Below are 22102 nucleotides of genomic sequence, written 5' to 3' on the forward strand. Positions count from 1 at the left end.
GGTATTCCTTCCACTGAGTCGGGCTTGCCACAATCTAGACAGAATCTTTTCCAAATTTTGTGGTATATCGCAGAAGTTACTGGTTATCTGCTGGCCTGAATAGTCGATATGACCTGGTCTGACAGGCCTCGAGCCCTCAGGATCTGCCGTTCAGGATCCAGGCTGACAGGTGAAGTCTTCCTGGATCTTGGTGAAGAACCGGCCCCTGGTGAATGATGTCTTCCCTCCGTGGAAGCAGAAGTGGTCGATCTTCTGCCATAATCCCCAGGAGTGGAAACCAGCTCCTTTTCGGCCAATAAGGTGCTATCAGTAGCACTCTTGCCTGATCCTCCTGAATCTTCCTGAGGATGGATGGAATGAGAGCTATCGGGGGAAATGCGTATGAGAGAGTCTGCCCCCACTTCTGGCTTAGGGCGTCTACCCCTTCTGGATTGTCCAGCGGATTCAGAGAGAAAAACCTGTACGTCTTGGTATTCTTTCTGGTTGCGAAGAGGTCTATCTGCGGTCTTCCCCAGCGCTGGCATAAGTTCTGGAAGATCTCTGTGTTCAGCTCCCACTCCGTGGGACAGGTCTTCTGCCTGCTTAAATAATCTGCTACTGTATTTTGTGATCCTTAGAGATGGACGGCTGTTCCTGACAGAACCGTATTTTCTGCCCAGGAAAAAAAAATCTTTTTTGCCAGGTCCTGGAGTGCCCAATGCCTTATTCCTCCTTGATGCCGGAGGAAGGATACCGCCGTCACATTGTCCGATAGAATCTTGACGTGTTGGTTTTTTAGTCGGTCCTGATTTCTTCTTAGGGCCTCCCATGTGGCGTAAAGTTCCTTGTAGTTGGAGGAAGTGGACTGCATGTTTGCCGGCCATTCTCCCTGAAGAATTCTGCCTTCTAGATGAGCCCCCCAGCCCCATTTGCTGGCGTCTGTAGTGATTATGACGCATGAGGAGGTGATCCAGGGGACACCTTTCCTTAGGTTTTGTCGCTGCATCCACCACACCAGGGATCTTTTTACTGCTGGAGACAAGCCCATTTTCTTGTCTAGGGAGGTCTGATGACGATCCCAGGCGGCAAGTACTTCTTTTTGAAGGGTTCTCGCATGGCACTGTGCCCATCGGACACAAGGGATGCAGGATGTCATGAGGCCCAGAGCGTGCATTGCTACTCTGATGGAAACGCGGCCTTTTTGAAGTTCCTTCATGCTGTCCCGTATCTTTGTCTGTTTTTCTGGTGGTAAGAAGGAAGTTGTACTTCTGTAGTCCAGTAGTACTCCCAAAAAAAAATTTCTTCTTTCTGGCACTAGGTCCGATTTTTCTTTGTTTATGATCCAGCCCAGGAACTCTAGAACCTCTGTTGTCTTCTCCTTGTGTAGCCGCAGTTCCTCTGTTGATCTCGCCACCAGGAGGAAGTCGTCTAGGTATGGAATGATGATTATTCCCCAATTTCTTTGGAACGCCACCACTTCCGCGATTAGCTTCGTAAAGACTCAAGGTGCCAAGGCCAGACCAAACGGAAGACACTGAAATTGAAAGTGGCAGGTCCGATTCTGAAGTCTTACTGCAAACCTCAGGAATCTCTGTGACACTGGGTGAATTGGTACCTGATAGTAGGCACTTTTCAGGTCCAGGGTACACACCAGGGCATTCTTGTCTATCAGATGGACTGTGGATCTGATTGACTCCATTCGGAATTTTTTGTACGTGACCCAGGCATTAAGGGTTTCAGATTTATAATGGTACGGGATTCTCCAGATGGCTTCGCGATGGCAAATAGGGACGAATAGTGGTCCGCCCTAATTTTTGCCCGGGGAACCGGAATTATCACACCTGAGTTTGCCAGTTCTGTCACATCGACCCACATCTGAGAGTCGTCTTTATTCTGCGGGGAGAAATGGACCTTTCTGGGGGAGAGGATGAAAATTCTATTTGGTAACGCTCTGCTATTGTTCTCAGTACCCACTGATTTTTTGTGATCTGAGACCACTGGGAGCTGAATTCTCTGAGTCGACCCCCTATATTGGTATAGTCATGTTCTTCTGGATCTAGTACGAGATCCAGAAGGGTGGGCTCTAGATCTTCCAGCTCTAGAGTGGGTGCTACCGTAGGAACCCCTCTGAGAGCTCCCCTGGTATCTATAGTACTGCTGTCTTCTATATCCCCCGGGTCTACGAAAGGGCTGGTCCCTAGGTTTCTTTTCCTCTGGGAACCCTTTCTTTACATCAGATGCTTTTTCTAATAGATCATCTAATGCTGGGCCAAAGACTTTTAACCCAGAGAAGGGAAGGGCACAGAGCTTGTTTTTAGAGGCTCCATCACCCGTCCAGGTCTTTAACCAGATTGCTCTGCGTGCCGAATTTGACAAAGAGCCATTCCGGGCAGAAATTCTAACGGATTCTGCCAATGCATCAGCTAGGAAGACTGTGGCTGATTTCATGATCGGAAGTGAATATAATTTCCTCCCTTGGGGTTTTATTAGTTAAGTGTTCCTCTAACTGCCCCAACCATAAAAACATAGACCTTGCTACCGAAGTAGCTGCTACGTTTGTTTTAATTAAGGCTGCTGATGTTTCCCAGGCCCGCCTTAGTAGGTTATCCGCCTTCCTATCCATGGGGTCCCTCAGACTAGACACGTCCTGAAAGGGGATCGTTGTTTTCTTGGCCACTTTTGCCACAGGGACATCAATTTTGGGAACTACCTCCTATTCTTTAATGTCTTCGAGGTTGAAGGGGAGACGTCTCTTAAAGTCCCGAGATATCACGAGACGCTTTTCCGCCTCCTCCCATTCCTCCAGGACCATAGCTCGCACATGGTCGTTCACTGGGAATACTACTTTCCTCTGCGCCCTAAGGCCCCCGAACATCATGTCTTGTCTGGACTGAGGTTTCTGGACCTCCTCAATCTGCAATGTGTCTCTGACCGCCTGTACCAGATTGTCTGTATCATCCGAGGAAAAGAGGTATCTTTTCCCATACTCCGGTTCGCTAGTGCCCAGCTCGCCTTCTTCCTGATCCGACTCCGAAGAGTAGGAACCTTCCTCTGAACTAGGCTCCATCTCCTGTCTGGTTCGCTTAGCACTGGTGCCTGGACTGGCTGGCTGTGGCTGGGACAGGGTGGCCACTGAAGACTGGACCTCCTCTCGAATCAGCGCTCATCTCCGATAGGAGGGACGGCTGTTCGCCCTTCATTACTTTGGCCGTACAGGTGTCACCCAGCATCTTCTTGTGCTTGCTGGGGAGCTTAACCCTGCATAAGGGACACTTATTGGGCTTCCCTGGGTCTTTCTCCGCCTGTTTGGTCGTGGGAGTGGGCACTGTCGGTTGTGTCTTTTCCTGCATAGTGCAAGAGAGGGACAGTCAGGCTCTGATCTGGGCAGTCCGGGCCTCAGTCGGTCTTCGCTATGTGCACTTACCCCGTCCGGGTCGATTCTGCCCTGGTTCTCCATCCTTGCTGTGAGCCTCTGCGAGGTCAGGACAGGCGGATGCTTCCTGTCTCGCTGGTGCCGCACTCTGATCCTTCAGAGCGCCCGATGGCGGCCTGTATTTACGGCGCTCTGACGTCACCGGAAGTGTGTCCCGGTCTCTCTGCACGCGACTTCCGGTCCCCGCGCTGCTGCCGGCGTCGGAGCGGAGAGCCTCCGCTGCGGGAGGAAGCAGCTCTACCCAGGGGGCTCATCCCTCCCCTGGTCTCTGTGGCTGAGGGACCGGGGCCGCTTCACAGGAGGAAGGATTGGCAGGGCCGCCCGATCCCCCTGGACCCCTCCGGTAAGCCGACTCCTCTTGTGCGTCCCTCAGTGCAGGGACAGGAAGAAACACTGAGGGAATGGGGGTGGAGACTTTTTAACCTCTTGTGTGCTCTTCCTGTCCCTGCAAGGAGGCAAGGGACGTCCTCCCTGGTGCTGTCAGGAGGGACGTCCTGGAAAAAGCCAATTGATTTGGTTAATTGAAGGATCAAGGCTACAAAAGTAGCTAGGGAGGTTCTAGAAGGCCATTTGCTTAGCCCACAGGGCACTTTTGTATAGCGTGCTGATAAGTCAAATGGCAAGCCACATAACACATGGATGCCTAGGGCAAGGGTTGTCCTTTCATTAGCAGCTGTCCACTGTGGCTACTAGATGATGTCCATATTCTCTGCATAATCTATTTGAGCAAATTTCCTTAATAGGTTGCTAAACCTTGGGACATTTACCTATGAGTAATAAAGCTAAGGAAACAAATATGTTATTGCAATTACGCTTTAATAAAGTTGGCATCTATCAGCCATGTCAGTAGTCGGTGACCACTGGATGAGAGCCCTGAGAACCACCTCCTACCTGTCAGCTCCTCATTTGATTAGCTGGCCTGGCATTAAGTCATCGTTGCGGCTGGGCAATCAAAACAAGACCTGTGAATTCCATGAGGAGGGAAGCAATTCTCAGGGCTCCCAACCAGCAGCCGTAGATTACTTACGTGGCCCAATCATCGGGTCCAGCAAATCAAATTCACACCAACTCTACCATTTACCCATAACCCTCGTTTCTCACCAAATTTGGAGTAGAAGTAACACTCGGGCATGCGACCCATGTCATATTCATGGAGGAACTCGCAGTGGTCTCCCTTCTTGCACAAACCCCGTAACCAGTGCTTGCAGACTATAGATTTCTCTCCTGTCACGTGACGGTAGGGGCACATTGGACCTGTGGGGGATAGGAAAATCAAAAGCATCCTACATTAACTCATCGGGGACTGTGACAAGGTGTGTAGTGACAGAAATCACACCCAGCACCAAGTCGGAGTTTCCCAGTAGCCCCTTTATTAAAGGAGACTACACCAATATGATAAAGGGAATATAGTGATGTGGGGGTAGGGTGGGGTTAAAAAAAAATTATGAAGGAGAAAAAAAAGCTTCAAGTGGCATCACTAATTTTTTTATCTGTCTGAAAACATGACGTCTTCAGAGGCTTAAATTGAAGGCTATTCCCCCATTATACAGGAGACATTGGTGACATAATTAGTACAGTTGGCCTGTGTGGCAAATGGGGTGACTGGACCCTTTTAAGACAACAGGGTGTCTATTTAACTCTTGATCACCTGACTGAGAGACTGGAGTTTGCTATACTAGTCATAGGGAGCAGTCAGACAGCCATATAAATCAAACCGAGATCGGTCTCCCCAACCAAATCGCGACAGCTTCATGTATTTCTATGCAGCTGTCGCACTCGGGTCTGAAGAGCCGCCGGCAGGCAGGGATGGACTGGGGCTGAAATTCAGCCTTGGCTGAATCCCCAAATGGGCATGTCTATTACTAATATAACTCTACCTGAAAGAAATCAAGATTTACTAGAAGACTAATATTTATTACAATACCAATGATATCACTATAAAAGATTGAATAATAATACTACACCTAGAGTTCCTGCAGACTTTAACTTCAATCCTGGAGAACCTTTTACCAAAACCACTGTACTAGGACTGATCTCACCACCATATCAGGGCTGCCACCAGGATTTTTGGGGGCCCCATACTGGCAAAATTTTGGGGGCCCCTTGAGACTCCGCCCAGGCTCCACCACAGGTCCGCCTTCAACCTTCCACAGTCCCATCGCCCACTCATAGAAAAACTCCACATCTACACCACGCCCTCACAAATCATACATTATCAGTTGCCATCTAACACCATATCACATACATAGCCAGCAGCTTAGGTAGACCCTTTTTCTCCGGGCCAGACTCAACTCCAACCTATTAAATATTTGTTAAAATATCCAATACTCTTTTTAGGTATATTTTTATTTATGTTTCTTTAAGGGAATGTGTCACATACAATTTTTAAAATGAACAATAACACCACATACAAGGGACAAATACCACCTCACCATGACCAGAACACATATTACAACCACAGTGACCCCTATGTTAATTAGCCCCTACAGTAATATCCCACATTGTGGACCCCACGTGTCCTCACATTCTACCTCATGTCCATCCATACTTCCCCAATGTCTCTCCATATTGCCCCCATAGTCATCCATAATAGTATAATGTACCCCATAGTCATATATAGCAGTATACTGCACCCCCATAGTAGTACAATGTACCCCATAGTCATATATAGCAGTATAATGCACCCCCATTGTAGTATAATGTACCCCCAGTCATATATATTATAATGCATCCCCATAGTAGTATAATGTACTCCCCAGTCATATATAGCATAATGCATATGTAATGCAATGTATAAGGCAGCCGCATGGCAGTATAATGCAGCTCCTTGTCATATATAGTATAATGCACCCCCATAATATAATTTATGATGTTTTGGGTTGTCATAATGATTTAAGAAGAGAAAACACAGTAGTTTAACAATAAATGGCTTCATCCAACCACTAACCATGAGTGGAGAAAAAGTTTTGGTGTAATTCATATTCTCTGAAAAAAGGCCAAGATTGCAAAAATTCTGCTGGGGTATGTAAACTTTAGAGCACAGCTGTATATAGTATAATGCACCCCCATAGCAATATAAGGCAGCCCCATAATAGTATAAGGCAGCCCCATAATAGTAAAATGCAGCTCCATAGCAGTATAATGCGCCCCATACTGCGGCTTTACAAAAAGAAAAAAGTTTCTGCTTACCTGGCTGAGGTCCAGCAGTGTAGTCAGATGCCAGCCTGTGATTGGCTGGCGGCTGTTAACAGTTGCTGTTCTGGTGGAATCTCCTGCACGGCAACCAATTTTAACTATGCATGATCGCGGCAGGAATCTGATGCTGGGGCCCAGTGAGCAAAAGAGAAGGGGCCCCATGCGGGCCCCCTCTGCTCATCGGGCCCCATATGCCAGAAAGAGCAGTTAAGCCCTGATGGCAGCCCTGTCTGCACTAGTGCTATGTAGACCATATGTGTGTGTACTGTACAGGTTCTCAATAGTAATTTTCTCGCTGATTGTCATCAATAATTTTCCCTTTTCTTTTCCATTTGGCCCAGACCACCATGAACTCTTCTTCCATCTGTAATTTGTCTCTGGAAAATGTAACACACAGACATCCTTGACTTATTGCTTTTCTAGGCGCTTCCTCAAATTCTGCTAATTCTACACAAACCATATAGTGCTAATAACCATGCTCTAGACCGTGATAATGCCCCTTCTTTGCCAAATATAGCAATAATACCCTCTATTGTGCCCACGCAATAACAGTGCCCCCTTTTCTGTGCCCCTACACAATAATGTTCCCTCTGTACTTCCTCGTAGTAATAATGCTCCCCTACACCTTGTTACAGTTATACAGCACCCTATAGAACTAACCTGTCCTTCCTTACCAATATACAGCACTATACAGTAATAATGCCATTTTGTGTTGCCTTATAATAAGTCCCCTGTGCCTCATTTAATGACACTCCCCCTTGAACCCTTATAATAATGACTCCATACCACTTTATAATAATAAAAACACCCCCTGTGCTTTATTATTAGTATGCCTCCTTTGCTTCCCTTATAATGACTCACTTGGTTTTTATACCTTGAGAAAGGCGCCGGTCTGGCGCTGAAGTGTTGGTATTAATAAAAAAAAGTTTTGGAATCCAAGGCTCTTTATTCCCACAGCACAGCCAGCTTAAACATGCCAGCTTCCATTTTTGCAAATGGAAATGTGTATTTATAATATAATACGTCCCCATTGTGAATCCTTATAATAATGACACTCAGTGTCTCTTTACTGTAATAATGCTCCTGAGCAGGGGCTTATATACTGTATAAATATCAGGCGCCCCATCACAGTCACAGAAAGGCATACCTCCCAACTTTTCTAAAGAAGCACTCCTACCATCAAAATTTGTATCTGCTTAATATATTGTAATTGTCATATTATATGGCACTGTGTACTTACAATTGTTGATTCTGCCCTGCTACTCAGCTAATTCTTCTCTTTTTCATTGGGTCTATGAAATCACATAATTAAAAACTGACAAACTGAATCCTTCTAAGCTTTATGTAGAAGAGTCATGAACATTGACCTTAACTGAGGAAAGTGAGACCTGCAGTTCTTTGGATGTTGTTGTGGGGTCTTTTGTGATCTCATGGATGAGTCGTTGCTGCACTCCTGGGAAAATTTGCTATTTGTGGATAATAGCTCTCACTGTGGATCGCTAGAGTCCCAAAGCTTTAGAAATTGCTTTATAACCTTTTCCGGACAGATAGATCTCAATTACTTTGTTTCTCATTTGTTCCAGAATTTCTTTGGATTGTGGCATGATGTCTAGCTTTTGAGGATCTTTTGGTCTATTTCACTTTGTCAGGCAGATCCTATTTAAGTGATTTCTTGATTGAGAACAGGAGAGGCAGTAATCAGGCTTGTGTGTGGCTAGGGAATTTTAACTGAGCTTTCCAAAGATGTGATAAACCACAGTTAATTTATGTTTTAGGGGGGAAGGGGGGCAATCACTTTTTCACACAGGGCCCTGTAGGTTTGGATTTATTTTTCCCTTAATAATAAAGACCTTCATTTAGAAACTGCATTTTTTGTTTACTTTTGTTATCTTTTTCTAATGTTTAAATTTGTTTGGTGATCTGAAACGTTTAAGTGTGACAAACTTGCAAAAGAATAGAAAATCAGGAAGGAGGTAAACACTTTCACACAACTTTATATAGTATACAGCTTATATATAGATTGTATTACCTTTCTTGCATATGCCCTGTATGAAGAAGTCACACACAGCTGCTCCAGACTCTGCACAATACATAGGGAAGAAAGTAGTCATTATACATAGCGCAAAGTGATCCTCCTACAGGACTATAACCATTTATTAACGACATGACTGTCTATAGGGTTTGCAAAAAGGTTACTTTTTTTTTCTTTTAAAAGACTTGATGCTCAGAGGTGTAATGATCGCATCCCAGTACTATCAGGTCAGTGGAGATGGGAACCTGCCGATGCGAGCACTATTTTCACCTGGATCTGCATTCTTGCAATGTATTTGAAGAACAGAGAGCCACTGGCTCCCTTCACCGCCATACCTACACATGCCACCAACGTATCACAGGCCGGCAGCTGATGTTGGTATGCCCATCGCAGGCAGCACATGATGCACAGCATTAGGCCTCTTTCACACATCAGGTTTTCGCCGTCAGGCGCGATCCGGCGCTTTTGACAAAAACCGGATCCGGCGAAATGCAATGCCGGATCCGGTTTCCCCCCCATTGACTTGCATTAGAGCCGGATCGAGCCGGATGGCCATGCGTTTCATACGATTTTCGCCGGATCCGGCAATGTGACGCGATCCGGCGTCTGGAAAAAACGGCTACTGTAACGTTTTTTGTCTCCGGCGAAAAAGCCGGACACGCTGGATCCGGCGTGTCCGGCTTTTTCATACAATGAAAGCCTACGAGCGCCGCAATGCGCCTGATCCGGCGACAGCCGGATCCGGTGGCCGGATCCGTTTTTTTGGGTCTGAGCATGCTCAGTAGCTCTGCCCACAAGACATATATAAAAGCAAGACAGTGTGACCCTCAGCCACACCCAACATGCCACCCAAGCCAAGAACCAGGAGCAGGAGAAGGCAGCAGACATCTGCAGCAGCAGCACCATCAGCACCACCCCAAATGGAGCAGCATGCTGAACAACGGGAGGGGAGTCCAGCAGCAGATGAGAGACGGTAATTATCAAATCCCCCATTCCTCCAAACTAGGGCTATGGAATATCAAGATATTCATTGGCCCTTTGTTTCTCTTTATTCAACAGCCGCCCAATAGATGCAGCAGCAGCAGCAATGGCAGCAGCAGGAACACCACCCACAGCCATGGAGTCTGGCCATGAGGAAGACAGCACATCTTTTTCTGGGAGCCCTCCCTCGCATCGTCAGCGTTTGACGGTAAGTTTTTATTTCCAAAATCCATCATCTCTGGAATATATGTCTATTCATTGCCTTTTATTTCAAAACAGGAATCACAAGATGAAGAGGAGCTCCCAGAAGAAGAAGGAAGGGGTGGACAGACACTTGGAGTGGGATCACAATTGGTAAGTTTTTTGCATCAAACGCAGAAACACAACATCACACTACACACAACACATAGAAAACAATGTTCTGCAGACCACACACAGCAAACAAATGCCTACATCCAAAGACATAACATTTTTTGTTTTCTTCTCTAGTCTTCCCAATCTGGTGCTCGGCCAAGAGGTCCTCGCAGTGCCTCCCAGGGTCGTCGGCGACAGCAACGCGGCGGTCACCAGCGTGTAAGTATAAATATTTTTGCTTTGTTTTTTTGCACTTTTTATTTCATTTCTTTTGTGGAGGCTAATTATGTTATTTTTGTCTTTTTCTTTAACAGCCTTCACAGCGTGCTCCCGACTCTGACTGTGAGGATGGAGGGATTGATGTGGACCGCCTCATCGATCTCGTCAGAGAAAGGGACCCGCTCTGGAATATGGCTGACTGCCGCCACGCTGACCTTATCGTTACCCGACGACTCTGGGAGGAAATCTGTTCGCTCCTTGTGGACCGCTGGGAGGACCTCGAAGCTCGGGCCCAGATTAAAGAGCGTAAGTATATACAGTACCGGTTGCTTGATTTAATCCAGTGTTTCCCGAACTCCAGTCCTCGTGGTCCCCACGGATCATGTGTTCAGGATTTCTATTTACTTTGGAAATCCTGAAAACATGACCCCTGGGGACCATGAGGACTGGAGTTTGGGAAACACTGATGTTGTATACTAACCACTCCTTTCTCGTTTCAGGGAACAGAATTGTGAAGCGGTGGCGGTCTGTTAGGGATCGTTTCAAGAAGGAGTTCAATAAAGAGATGCGGGCCCCGAGTGGATCTGGAGGACGCAGGAGCAAGTACAAGTACGCACGAGCCCTGTCGTTCCTCCGGGAGACAATGCTCACCAGAAGGTAAATATTACACACCACATGTGACAAAAAAATGTTTAGATGTAACTTTTTTTTTTTTTCAGCCAGGGACATACCATGTCACTATTTTAATTGTTTTTTTTTCTCTTTATTCCACAGCACGGTGAGCAGCACTCGGGAGCCTGCACGATTGGACCCTTCTGAGGCGATCCCTGAGGAGACCGGCACCGAGGGACACTTCGACCGCCCCGGTACATCTGCACCTTCCCAGCCTTCCCACACATTCGACCCATCTGTCCCATCCACCAGCACAGGAGCATCGTGGCCGCCTACATTACATGAAGCTGCTGGTGAGGAGATCGCTTTCCCTTTACCCCACCCTTCTGCCCCTGCCACCTCTAGTACACCTGCGGGTACTGGGCGGCAGCGGCAGAGGGGTCAGGAAAAGACTTATGCGCCAGAGTTCTTGCATCTGAATGCATCTTTCCAGAACTGTCTAAAAGTCTTGTCAGAGCAAATCTCCGCAGGCTTTCAGCAGATCAACTCCAGCATTCTGGAGGTGAAGACACTTCTGCAAACCATGCATTCAGAAGCAAGATCTTCGCCAAACCACACCTTTTTCAGGTCTGTTGTGGAGCGCATGGCAACACTATCTCCTACCCAGCAGATGCATGTAATGCATTCGTGCCACAGTGCTCTACAGCAGGTTACCTCCCAACCTCCACCTCCCACCACTGTAGTTCCTCCACCTGCACCCCCTCCAGCCACTTTCCATCCTCCCCCTCCTATTACATCTGCACCCCCTCCAGCCACTTTCCATCCTCCCCCTCCTATTACATCTGCACCCCCTCCAGCCACTTTCCATCCTCCCCCTCCTATTACATACCAGCAACCTCCCCAGTACCAGCAACCTCCCCAGTACCAGACATCTCCCCACTTCCAGCAACCTGCCCCGTACCAAACTCCTTCCCCGTACCAAACTCCTTCCCCATACAACTTTCCATCAACATCATCTGCTCCTACAGTCCCTGCCCAACCCTCCACTCCACCACCCACCACCTCTTCTGCCTCCCACATGTCCACCCATTCTGTAGCTTTTTCCACACCATCACCTCTAACTGTTCCTTCCCCACCACGATCCCAGTCCTCTCTCCACACTCCCAGTGTCGAAGTGTCCCGCAGCCCCTCCAGCAGTATTTCCACCCCACACTACACCGAGTTATAATGTTTTTTTTGTAATAAAAATGCCCATTTGGTTGGTTTCAAACCTTTATTAAAAAAGTTTTTTTAACTTTAAAAACAGTTTACAAAAAAAAAATATTTTAAATAAAAGTTAAATTATTGTTTACACTGGTTGTCTGTGATTTCTTTCTGCGGCGAAATATGTTTAAAAAAAAGGTTAAATACAGGGTATTTAAAAGGTAAAAAGGTATTCAAAACCAGGTATATAACTGTGGGTAAATTTTAGCTTTTTGCCACAGTTGTGTTCCTGGTTGTGTTTGAAGCAAAGTATTTCACCTAAAAAGTTGTGTTTATTGTTGGTGATTTCCTAACAATGTACACAACTTTTGTTAAAAGGTGAAATACTTTGCATAAAACACAAACCAGGTACACACCTGTGGCCTAAAGCTAAAAATAGAGACCATGACAAGATAGCCAACTTTGGTTGGCAAAGGTATATACTGTTGGTACAGAAGGTACACAAGTTTGGTTGGGCACAAATCTTTCACACTCTGTCATCCTGCCAGTGTACTCTGCCTTGAGGTGACATAAAGTATAGTGCAAAATTGTCCCTCATTACTGAAACCGACACAGAACTTCTAGTGGTAATGTCATGGTAATCTTGCAAGGTGGTTTCTTCAGAGGTGTCCTCAATGGAAATGGGTTCCTTGCAGATAACAAAATTGTGGAGTACCACGCAAACTTTGATCACCTCGTCAACAGTTTCTGTCTTGAGGTTGATCGCAGTCAATAGGACCCGCCATTTGGCTGTCAGAATACCAAAGGTACATTCAACCATTCTTCTTGCTCTTGTGAGGCGGTAATTAAAAATGCGTTTTGGTCTTGTCAATCCTCTGCTAGAGTATGGTTTCAAAAGGTGTTCTGACAGCTGGAAGGCTTCATCCCCTACACAGACAAATGGCATAGGTGGACCAGATGTTTGCGGCAGCGGTCTAGGTGGTGGGAACTGGAAGGTGTTTCCATACAGTTTACGCCCCATGGCAGACAGTTTGAAAACTTGAGAGTCATTGGAGCGGCCATAGGCCCCAATATCAACAGCAATAAATTTGTATTCCGCGTCAGCGATGGCCATGAGGACAATTGAAAAATATTTCTTGTAATTGAAATATTCCGATCCCGATCCAGCTGGCTTTACAATGCGGATATGTTTCCCGTCCACAGCGCCCAAGCAGTTGGGAAACTGACATATCTGTTGAAACTTGTCAGCAATTTCAATCCACCTCTCTGTTGTGGGCTCTGGTAAAAACTCTTCAGCTAAGGAGTCCCACAGTGCACGGCATGTGTACTTCACTATTCCAGATATGGTGGAAATCCCGAGTCTGTACTGGAAATGCAGTGACGAAAGGGATTCTCCAGTTGCAAGAAATCTGTGGGGAATTAAAAAACAATAAATTAGTTTTAAATCACAGCATTACATACCAAAACTCAGCTATAACACTTGGAGATACAAACTACCACCAACAAGATTGCAGTGAAAGTGTGCTCTGATGCGAGCATATCCAATAAATGTGGCTTACCTTAAAGTCACCATCAGACGCTCTGCGGGTGAAACAGAGAAGCGGCAATAGGTGTCCGCTTTTCTTATGAGGTGTGCAATGCGCTCCACCAAGTAATCAAAATTCGCCATTTTCATCCGAACATATCCAAAAAATTTATCCGGGTTTCGTCGAAGGTCCATGCAGAGTGTAGAATAGACCCCACGCGTCATTCTCTTGGCTGTGATGGGGTGGATCCACAAACGTCGTCTACGATGCCTGATGCGCTGCTGTCTCGCTCTCTCCTTCTACAGAACAATCACCCTCAAACGATTCGCCTCCGCTATAAAATCCGCCAAATTCTTCAAAATATTTCCAATCACAACATCCATCTTCGCCAGTAACTTGCTCTTCTCTCCAACCTGCACTTTCTCCTCTCCAACCTGTCAAAGAAGGGCTGTAGGAACACGCTATATATAGTTTTCCAGTAGCCAATCCCGTTCGGAAGGCCACAAGGGTCAATTTTAAAAACCGGATCCGGCGTAATCCGTCGAAAAACGGATAGAAAAACGGATGAACCGGATGAGACGGATCCGTTTTTTTCTGTCAAGAACAAGACGGATCCGGCAGAAAAACGGATCCGGCACATCAGGTTTTACAAAACATTTGCCGGATCCGGCGTTCCGGCACGACGCCGGATCGCGCCTGACGCCGAAAACCTGATGTGTGAAAGTAGCCTTACACAGCTTCGTCCACGTACGTCAGCTATGGAGGAAGAAGAGTACGCTTCTTCTCGTGGGAGCGAGGACAGGTGAAAATAATAATTTTTTTATTTTATTTTTTTTATGTCTATATTAATAGAGCCAAGACTTGGGACATTGACGTTGTTGTATATTGCCAATTGGGAGACATTATTACTAAGTAAAGCCAATTGGGGAACATAATTACTGTGTTTTGGTCAATTGTGGGACATTATTATTGTCTAGGCCCAATTTGGGAACATTATTACTTTATGGAGCCAATTGGGTGACATTATTATTGTATGGGGGCAATATTATTCCACAATGAGGGACATTAATAATATTACCCATTGGTGCCCATAAATATTGAAGGGAACCTGTAACCATAAAAATGCAGTCAAATCTGCCAGTACCCTGTTACAGAGCAGTGGTGTAGATTGGTATATAGTTTTATAAATAACAAAAAATTAGTATATCCTGTGTTTTTATGATTTCAAAGTTTGCTCTTTTTGGGATTTTCGGTCCAGTGGGCGGTCCCAGTGTCAGACTGAAGAACATTGGGCCCACCAGAGAATTTGATTCTGAGGGCCCACTTTTCTCCCCCACTGAAGAACCCCATAGCAGCTGCAAGGTTTGCACTATGAATTCTCCTGAAAGAGAAGCCAGGGCCCACCAGAGGATTCTCTGGTGGGCCAGTCCAACCCTGGGCGGTCCTATCATTGATTGACAGCTATGTATGTACAGATAGAAAGCGAGCTGTCAATCACGGATAGGACCGCCCACTGGACCAAAAATTCCAGAAAGAGCAGAGATTTATATGATGAAAACACAGCTTATACTGAATCTTCTCTCACAAAACTAAATATCAAGCTGCTCTTATTCCCGCTGCTCTATAAACTTGGTTCCGGCAGATTGGACTGCATTTTTATGACAACAGGTTCACTTTAATTTATGGAGCCGCAATTTGAGGCTTTCCAAGTGTATTGAGGCATAAAAGTTAGATACTGATATTGTATGGGGGCAGAAAAGGTGTACATTATTACGGTACCGGTATCACGGGGGGGGGCATTACGGTTGTGTTTGGACTCAGAAACGGACATTTCAACAGTGGGAGGACAGGTCAAAAGGAAACATATGCATTAATAATGTAGGGGAACAACAGTGCATGACATTTCTACTGTAAAGGGGTCGTAAAGGGAGACATCACTACTGTACTATATTTCATTTTTGAGGACACTTGCTGTAGGGTGATCAAAAGGGAAGTACTGTTACTGTTAAGGGCATCAGCTCAGTACTATGCCACTTTTCTTCATCATCTGGCCCAGTGTAGAATTGGGGTAAAAAGTGGGGTGGTGCTCTAGAAACGATTAGCCACAGATGTCTGTGTGTGTTCTTTATGCAGAGACGAGCCATGGCTGAAAGACGTTATAGCGGTCTGTGCCAGATGAAGAAGAAAAGCAAAAATTAAAGACTTCAATTGGAGAAATCAACGTTGATCACTGGATTTACCAGTGTATGAGTCAGTGGTGGTAATTTTAGTTTTAGCACTGTGGTTTGGTGGTTTGTTCAGTAAATAGTAAGATAAGATAAGATAATCCTTTAATCGTCCCACCATGAGGAAATTCAGAGCATTAAAAAAAAAAAAAAAAAAAAATGTAACCGGACTGTTACAACTTTGGATCTATCAGTTCTCTGTTTGGGTCATTCTCCGTTTTGGACAGTGCTGGTTATACAGCCTAACTGCAGCAGGAAGGAAGGACTTTCGATAGCGCTCCCGCTCACATTTAGGATGAAGTAGCCGGTCACTGACAGTACTGCACATCTTTGTCACGGTCTCATGCATGGGATGGGAATCATTCTGCACCATGTAGCTCACCTTGGCCAGTATCCTCCTGTCGCCTACTTCCTGAACTGGGTCAAGGGGGCATCCCAGGACAGAGCTGGCCCTTCTAATCAGTTTGTCCAGCCTATTCCTGTCCTTGGTTGATATGCCACTACCCCAGCACGCCACACCAAAGTAGATGACTGATGCCACAACAGAGTTGAAGAAGGATGCAAGGAGTGCCCCTCTAACTCCGAAGGGGCACTCCTAGTACAGTGCTAATATTTATTTTTTGGTAACTGTATTACTGCTATTTAGGCTAGAGTCACACAGCCGATTTTCTGTCATCCGAGAAAATCAGTCTGATTATGCTAATCACACGGCTCAGTGTGATCCGATTTTCTCGGATATGGAGAAGAAACAAACATTTTCCATTTTTTCAGTCTGTGAAAAAATCGGACCACATCCGGATGTCATCCAAGTGCAGTCCGATTTTTGCACAGACCCATAGATATGAATGATCTGATAATCATAATCATATACAACTCGTGCAAGCTGCAAAAAAATCGGACATGTGCACAGCTCCATAGAATATCATGGAGAGGAGTGCTAGCCGTCAAAATGGCTCGTTGATTTTTAGGGTCAGGTGCACGAGGGCTTAGAAGCATTACTTACATATCTTTATTGGATATAGAACCAGATCTGAATTTTGTCCTAGCACCCATAGGACTATCCTTACACCTCTGACTCTGCTACTGTATTAGTGTTCACAGACAACGTGTATGACCCTGTACACCACTGTGCGCGTGCTCTTGCTTCCTAAGCAGCGCACATGTGACAGCTGAGATCTCAGAACCCTGATTTTCTGCCCGGTCACATGTTAGAAGCTGTTTAGATTTATCAAACAATTTACCACTAAACTGGATTTCTCAGTCTTGCACAAAATTAACCCCTTGCAAACCTCTAGATTAATAATGCATCACATTTTGATCCAAGCGTTCTCCATCCCAAAGAAAATCTCATGAGCATTCTGCATTATTGTCCTCAGACCCTTCAGGACGCTGTAAATCAGACTTACTGTCCATGCCTTGGAAGGGCAGGATTTGGGACCCCCGTTGACCTTCCACATCCTTTTCAAATGCAAAATTAAATTTTTCAAGCCCAGCAATTAACTCCTGCATGACCACAGAGAAGACCCCCGATGAAAATACCAATGCGCGCCTCCTAAAATCAAATACAAAAAAAACAGATCTTATAAATATATCAGTTTCATTTTTGTGCCTCTACCAGCAATATCCTAAAACTAAATTGGTAACCATGAATATTGCCTTTTTTTGCATCATACACTTGCATATTATATTGCAATAATTTTATTTTTTGTTTCCCGTTAGGCCGGGTTCAGACACCCGTTTTTGTACCATGGTGTAGAGATTGACCACAAGTTTCCTGACCCGAATTTACAGCCTTGCTTATGCCTATGAAGCTGTGAGCTTAGGCCAGGAGACCCAAGGTCAGTCATTGCATTGTGGTCCATATACGGACCATGAAATCCAGCCATCTGAATCTTGCTTATTTATAACATATTCCACAGCGCTGTACGCATATAACACTCCTCAAGTCCATACCTCTCGGCCACCTGGTCTCTTGCCAGGAATATTGGGGAAGCATCATCTTGTTCTAAGCATTCTCCACCATGACTAATAGACACCTGTGACCACACATGTGCAGCAATTCATTAACCAGCCTGTGCAAGTACCATTATGGCCTGTGTGAGTTTCCCCAAATTTTGGTGGTTTTTCTATATCAAGCATTTTCATTGCTAAAACAACCATAGTTTTGGAAATCAGCAGACCTCAGTGACGCATGAGTTTGGTGCCTCATAAGGGTGTGTCCACACGCTGCGGATTGTGCTGCGGAATTTTCTGCGGATCAGCCTGTGGTTTTCCCCTGCGGTTTGACACCTGTACAATGGAGTAGGTGTAAAACCGCTGCGGATTCCGCATAAAGAAGTGACATGCTGCGGTTTTGAAACCGCAGCAAATCCGCGTGGAAAATTCTGCACCTTGGATTTTGTTTTCCATTGATTATAATGGTACTGTACACCGCAGCAGATTCCGCAGCGTGTGCACACACTCTAATGGTCTTACCATGACTTCCATCCCATGTTCTGTACACCCAGCCTCTTCCCCTGAATAAGGAATATTCTTCAAGGTAAGGAGTCATTCACACATCAGTTTTTCTCATACGAGAAATCGTAGTTTTCCTGGATAGCACTCGTACCTATGAAAGTCTATGGGGCTGTTGACACGTCTGTGGTTTTTGGCAGAGAGTGTGGTCCATACAAAATCACGGAGACATTTACGATCTTAATCAGCATGCCGGAGCAAAATTGTCAATGGGTCCGTGAAAAAAATCAAAGCTCACTCAGTTGCCGTCTGAGTTTTTTTTTTTCACAGACTGCTAAATAAGAAAGCTTAGGTTAGAAGAAAATTATTGGCATGTAACTGAGCCATAAGCCAAAAAGACAATTAGGGCTCATACTTACTTGCGAGAGACTCGCACGATTCTCTCGCATGAAAATCTGACACTGCCGCCGTCACTCGCACCGGAGCGTGCGGCTACATGCATTTCTATGCAGCCGCACACTCCGGTCCGAGTGCCGGCAGCAGTGCCAGGTTTTCATGCGAGAGACTCAGACGAGAATCGTGCAAGTTTCTCACAAGTGAGTATGAGCCCTTAGGGCTCAACCATAATTTCGGTTCGAGTGCGGTCCAACAAAACATCGGATCACACTAGGACCATTGTTGTTCTAGGGGGCCGTGCATATGGCTGATTTTTTTTTGTCTTCAGTCCGAGTCTGTCCAAGGAAATAATTGCAGCATTCACGATTTGCATCCGATATTCATATCACTCGTCTCTCGGCCTTGCAATACAATGGTTCCGTTAAAAAATCTGACTGCGCTCAGATGCCTGATTTTCATTGACGGACAGAATGGAGAAGATGGATACATTTTTTTCCTGTCTTCATCTGAGAAAATCAGAGTGTGATTAGAGTAATTGGTCCAATTCTCTCGGATGCGAGAAAATACGGTGGTTTGATCCTAGCCTTCGTTCTAGAACAGCGTTGACCCCGAAGACTTCCATGTTCACTAGTAATATTAATATTTTGGCACGCCCATTTACCTTATTTTCTACCTGGGCAGGAGGAGATGTCAGAGGGTCGCTGGCAGGTAGTGAAATCCAGCAGACACCCCGAGACTGCAGGGCATAGACCCTGTCTACTCTATCTGGGGCTGTAGGGACTAGATATGTCGGATCAATTCAGGAGTCTCCAGTCCAGCGTCCAGATCAATAGCTGCTGGACGGGAGAATGCAAATCTTCCCTTCCTGCGCCCCCTGGACAACTATTGATCACCCAGGGCAGCATGAGTGAAAAGCTTTGATTCTGCACTGGAAAAAAAAAAAAGTAACTGCAGCATTTCACATGCACTTTTTTTAGGCTCCACATAAAAGCCCCCAGAGAAAAGGACCAAGACCGCACAGTTCAGCAGCGTCTCTAGACCACAGGGGGTGCAGTTTTCATGAAATGACATCCACTTTGCTTGGACAATTAAACAGAATTTCTGAGCAAAAAAAAAAAGCAGCATTTACGCTACATGTGAACACTGTCTAAATGTCTAAGCAACGTGGATGTGATTCCATGAAATCACTGCCCTCCGTGCATTTAGGCTATGTGCACACGGAGTTTTTTGGTGTGCGGATTTTGTAGTAAAAACCGCAGATAAATCCGCAGGGCTAAAGTCCTGCGGTTTTGCCTGCGGTTTTACACCTCATAATGGATGAGGTGTGAAACTGCAGCGTTTCTGCACTAAAGAATTGACATGCTGCGGATTGTAAACCGCGGAAAAATCCACAGCATGTGCACTGCGTTTTCCAGTTTACCACTGAAAACAATGGTGCTGTACAACGCACCTAAATCTGCTGCGGACCCGCAGCAGAATCCGCACCATGTGCACATACCAGATGCTGCTGAACCCTGCATTTTTTTCTCTATAATCTTCTTCTGGAAAAAAAAAATGCAGTTGCTGTAGTTAAAGCTTTTGTGTACTTTTAAAAAATCTGCTTTATATCTGCACCAAAATCGCATGAAATAAGGGGAAAACGCATAAAAAATGCAGCAAACACGCAATAATCAGAGAAGATTATTATTGCGTTGTGTGGTTCGGACTCCTGCAGGAAAAAAAGCAGTAGAAAGAATGCAGCATTTATGCGACGTGTGAACACTGCATCAGTATTAAAATTTGAATACAGTTTTTATGGGATTAATAGAGAAAAAAAATATCAGTCTCTCAATTTTTTTGTACACCATTTGTGTTGTGTGGATTGTTATGATTACAGGGGCACAAAATATGTCCATGTTATGTGCTGATTTGTGATGTTTATTTTCTTGATTTTTTTTTAAAGCGCATTAAAAATGACAATATTTCAAGTGTTTCATTATTTTTTTAGCAATTTTATAGGAGGAAAAAAAATACAAATACATTGTACACAGCAGTGTATTTCTATCAGTACAATCGGTCTGTGGAGTCAGAGTCTGCAATACAGATCAAGAATACAAAATTCTCCCATTACATCACCAGAGCTTGTAGCACTGAGGGTTTTGGATTCGAGACCTGGGGAGATTCACAAAAAAAGAAAAAATTACATTTTTGTAATTGCTTTTTATTTTTGTTAGTTTTATAGGAACAAAAAAAAAAATCAGACCTTTTTCACCTCAGTATACAAGAACAAAGAAATACACTGCTTTACACAATGTACATGTCTAATCTGCTTCTGGGTTCACTGCCTGCAATAGAAGTCAATGTTACCAAATTCTCCTATGTGAATCATTGAGCTGTAGCTCATAGATAGAGCTGCTGCCTGTGAACATAGAGATGTGATCGTGAAGTGAATAAATTAAATTTAATGTATACACTGAGCTGAGAGAAGTGCCCCACCTCGGATGAGGAGCTACAGGAGAGATGAAGACCTCAGAGAGGCAAGTATAGGTGCCGGGACAAAGCAATGACGTGCTAGGAAGGCGGAACTGAGCCCTCAAAGCGGGACATTCCTGCTGAATCCAGGACGGTTGGGAGCTATGGCTTTATTAAGCCCTGGGGACCCAGTCACTCACAACCGCAGCAGAGGGGAACAGTCGAGTGTGACGTCAGATGCTGCCGGCCCGCCCTCTGTTCCTTAAGGTATGTGCACACGTTGCGGATTCCTGTGCGGATTTTTCCGTGCTGAATCCGCAGGTAAAATGACCTGCGTTTTACCTGTGGATTTACTGCAGACGTTCTGCGTTTTTTGTGTGGATTTCCCCTGTGTTTTTACACCTGCGGATTCCTCCAATGGAATAGGTGTAAAAACACTGCGGAATCCGCAGAGAATTGACATGCTGCGGAAAATAAACCACTGCGTTTCCGCACAAAATTTTCCGCAGCATGTGCACAGCGTTTTTTAAATTCCATTGGATAAAATGGCACTGTACACCGCAGGAGAATCTGCTGCGGATCCGCAGGACCAAATCCGCTGCGGATCCGCACCAAAATCCACAACGTGTGCACACACCCTAAGATGCCAGTGCATCAAAGGCCCTTTTGAGCTCATTATATGCAGGAGGAGTTCAGGGCCCGAAAGTGATGAGATGCGTACGTCCACTTGCTACTCTTCTTGTGCCGCCCTCCTTGCTTGTGCATTGTGAAGTTAGAGGGCGTATCTGTCTGCTGCCTGTGGGTCGCCCTCCCAGGGCTGCGGGGTACTCGGTACCGGGCCTGTGTCAGGGGGATGTGTCACAGCAGCGGTGACCCGGTCCGTGGCCCTGGGCTCCCAAATCAATGGTGGTTTGTAGTTAATGTAATAGTTTGTGACGCCACCTGTGGTGCTCGGCAAGGGAGGTGTTAAGCCAACACTGCATGCAGATCCGCTGGGACTGATGGTGTGGTGCAGCAAAGATGGTGTAGCTCCTCACAGGTG

At 45.5% G+C, this 22102-nt stretch overlaps 1 protein-coding gene across 6 annotated transcripts in view; it reads right to left on the reverse strand.

Moving 5' to 3' along the window:
* Positions 1-19448, reverse strand: part of CPSF4L (cleavage and polyadenylation specific factor 4 like) — a 37124-nt gene extending 17676 nt beyond the window's left edge. Inside the window, exons 1-4 of one of the 6 annotated variants that reach the window (XM_073560245.1) lie at positions 19271-19448; positions 17166-17311; positions 8637-8687; positions 4514-4666 (exon numbers count right to left, since the gene is read on the reverse strand). In XM_073560245.1, coding sequence (XP_073416346.1) covers positions 4514-4666; positions 8637-8687; positions 17166-17268 — 307 coding nt within the window. In that variant the 5' untranslated portion in view covers positions 17269-17311; positions 19271-19448. The other 5 variants (XM_073560259.1, XM_073560242.1, XM_073560251.1 and 2 more) reach the window with 5 other exon arrangements.
* Between the last annotated feature and the right edge of the window lie 2654 nt (positions 19449-22102).

This window comes from Dendrobates tinctorius, unplaced genomic scaffold (genome assembly GCF_039654945.1).
Source record: "Dendrobates tinctorius isolate UK_male_01 unplaced genomic scaffold, ASM3965494v1 ptg000014l, whole genome shotgun sequence".
Classification (NCBI taxonomy): domain Eukaryota; kingdom Metazoa; phylum Chordata; class Amphibia; order Anura; family Dendrobatidae; genus Dendrobates; species Dendrobates tinctorius.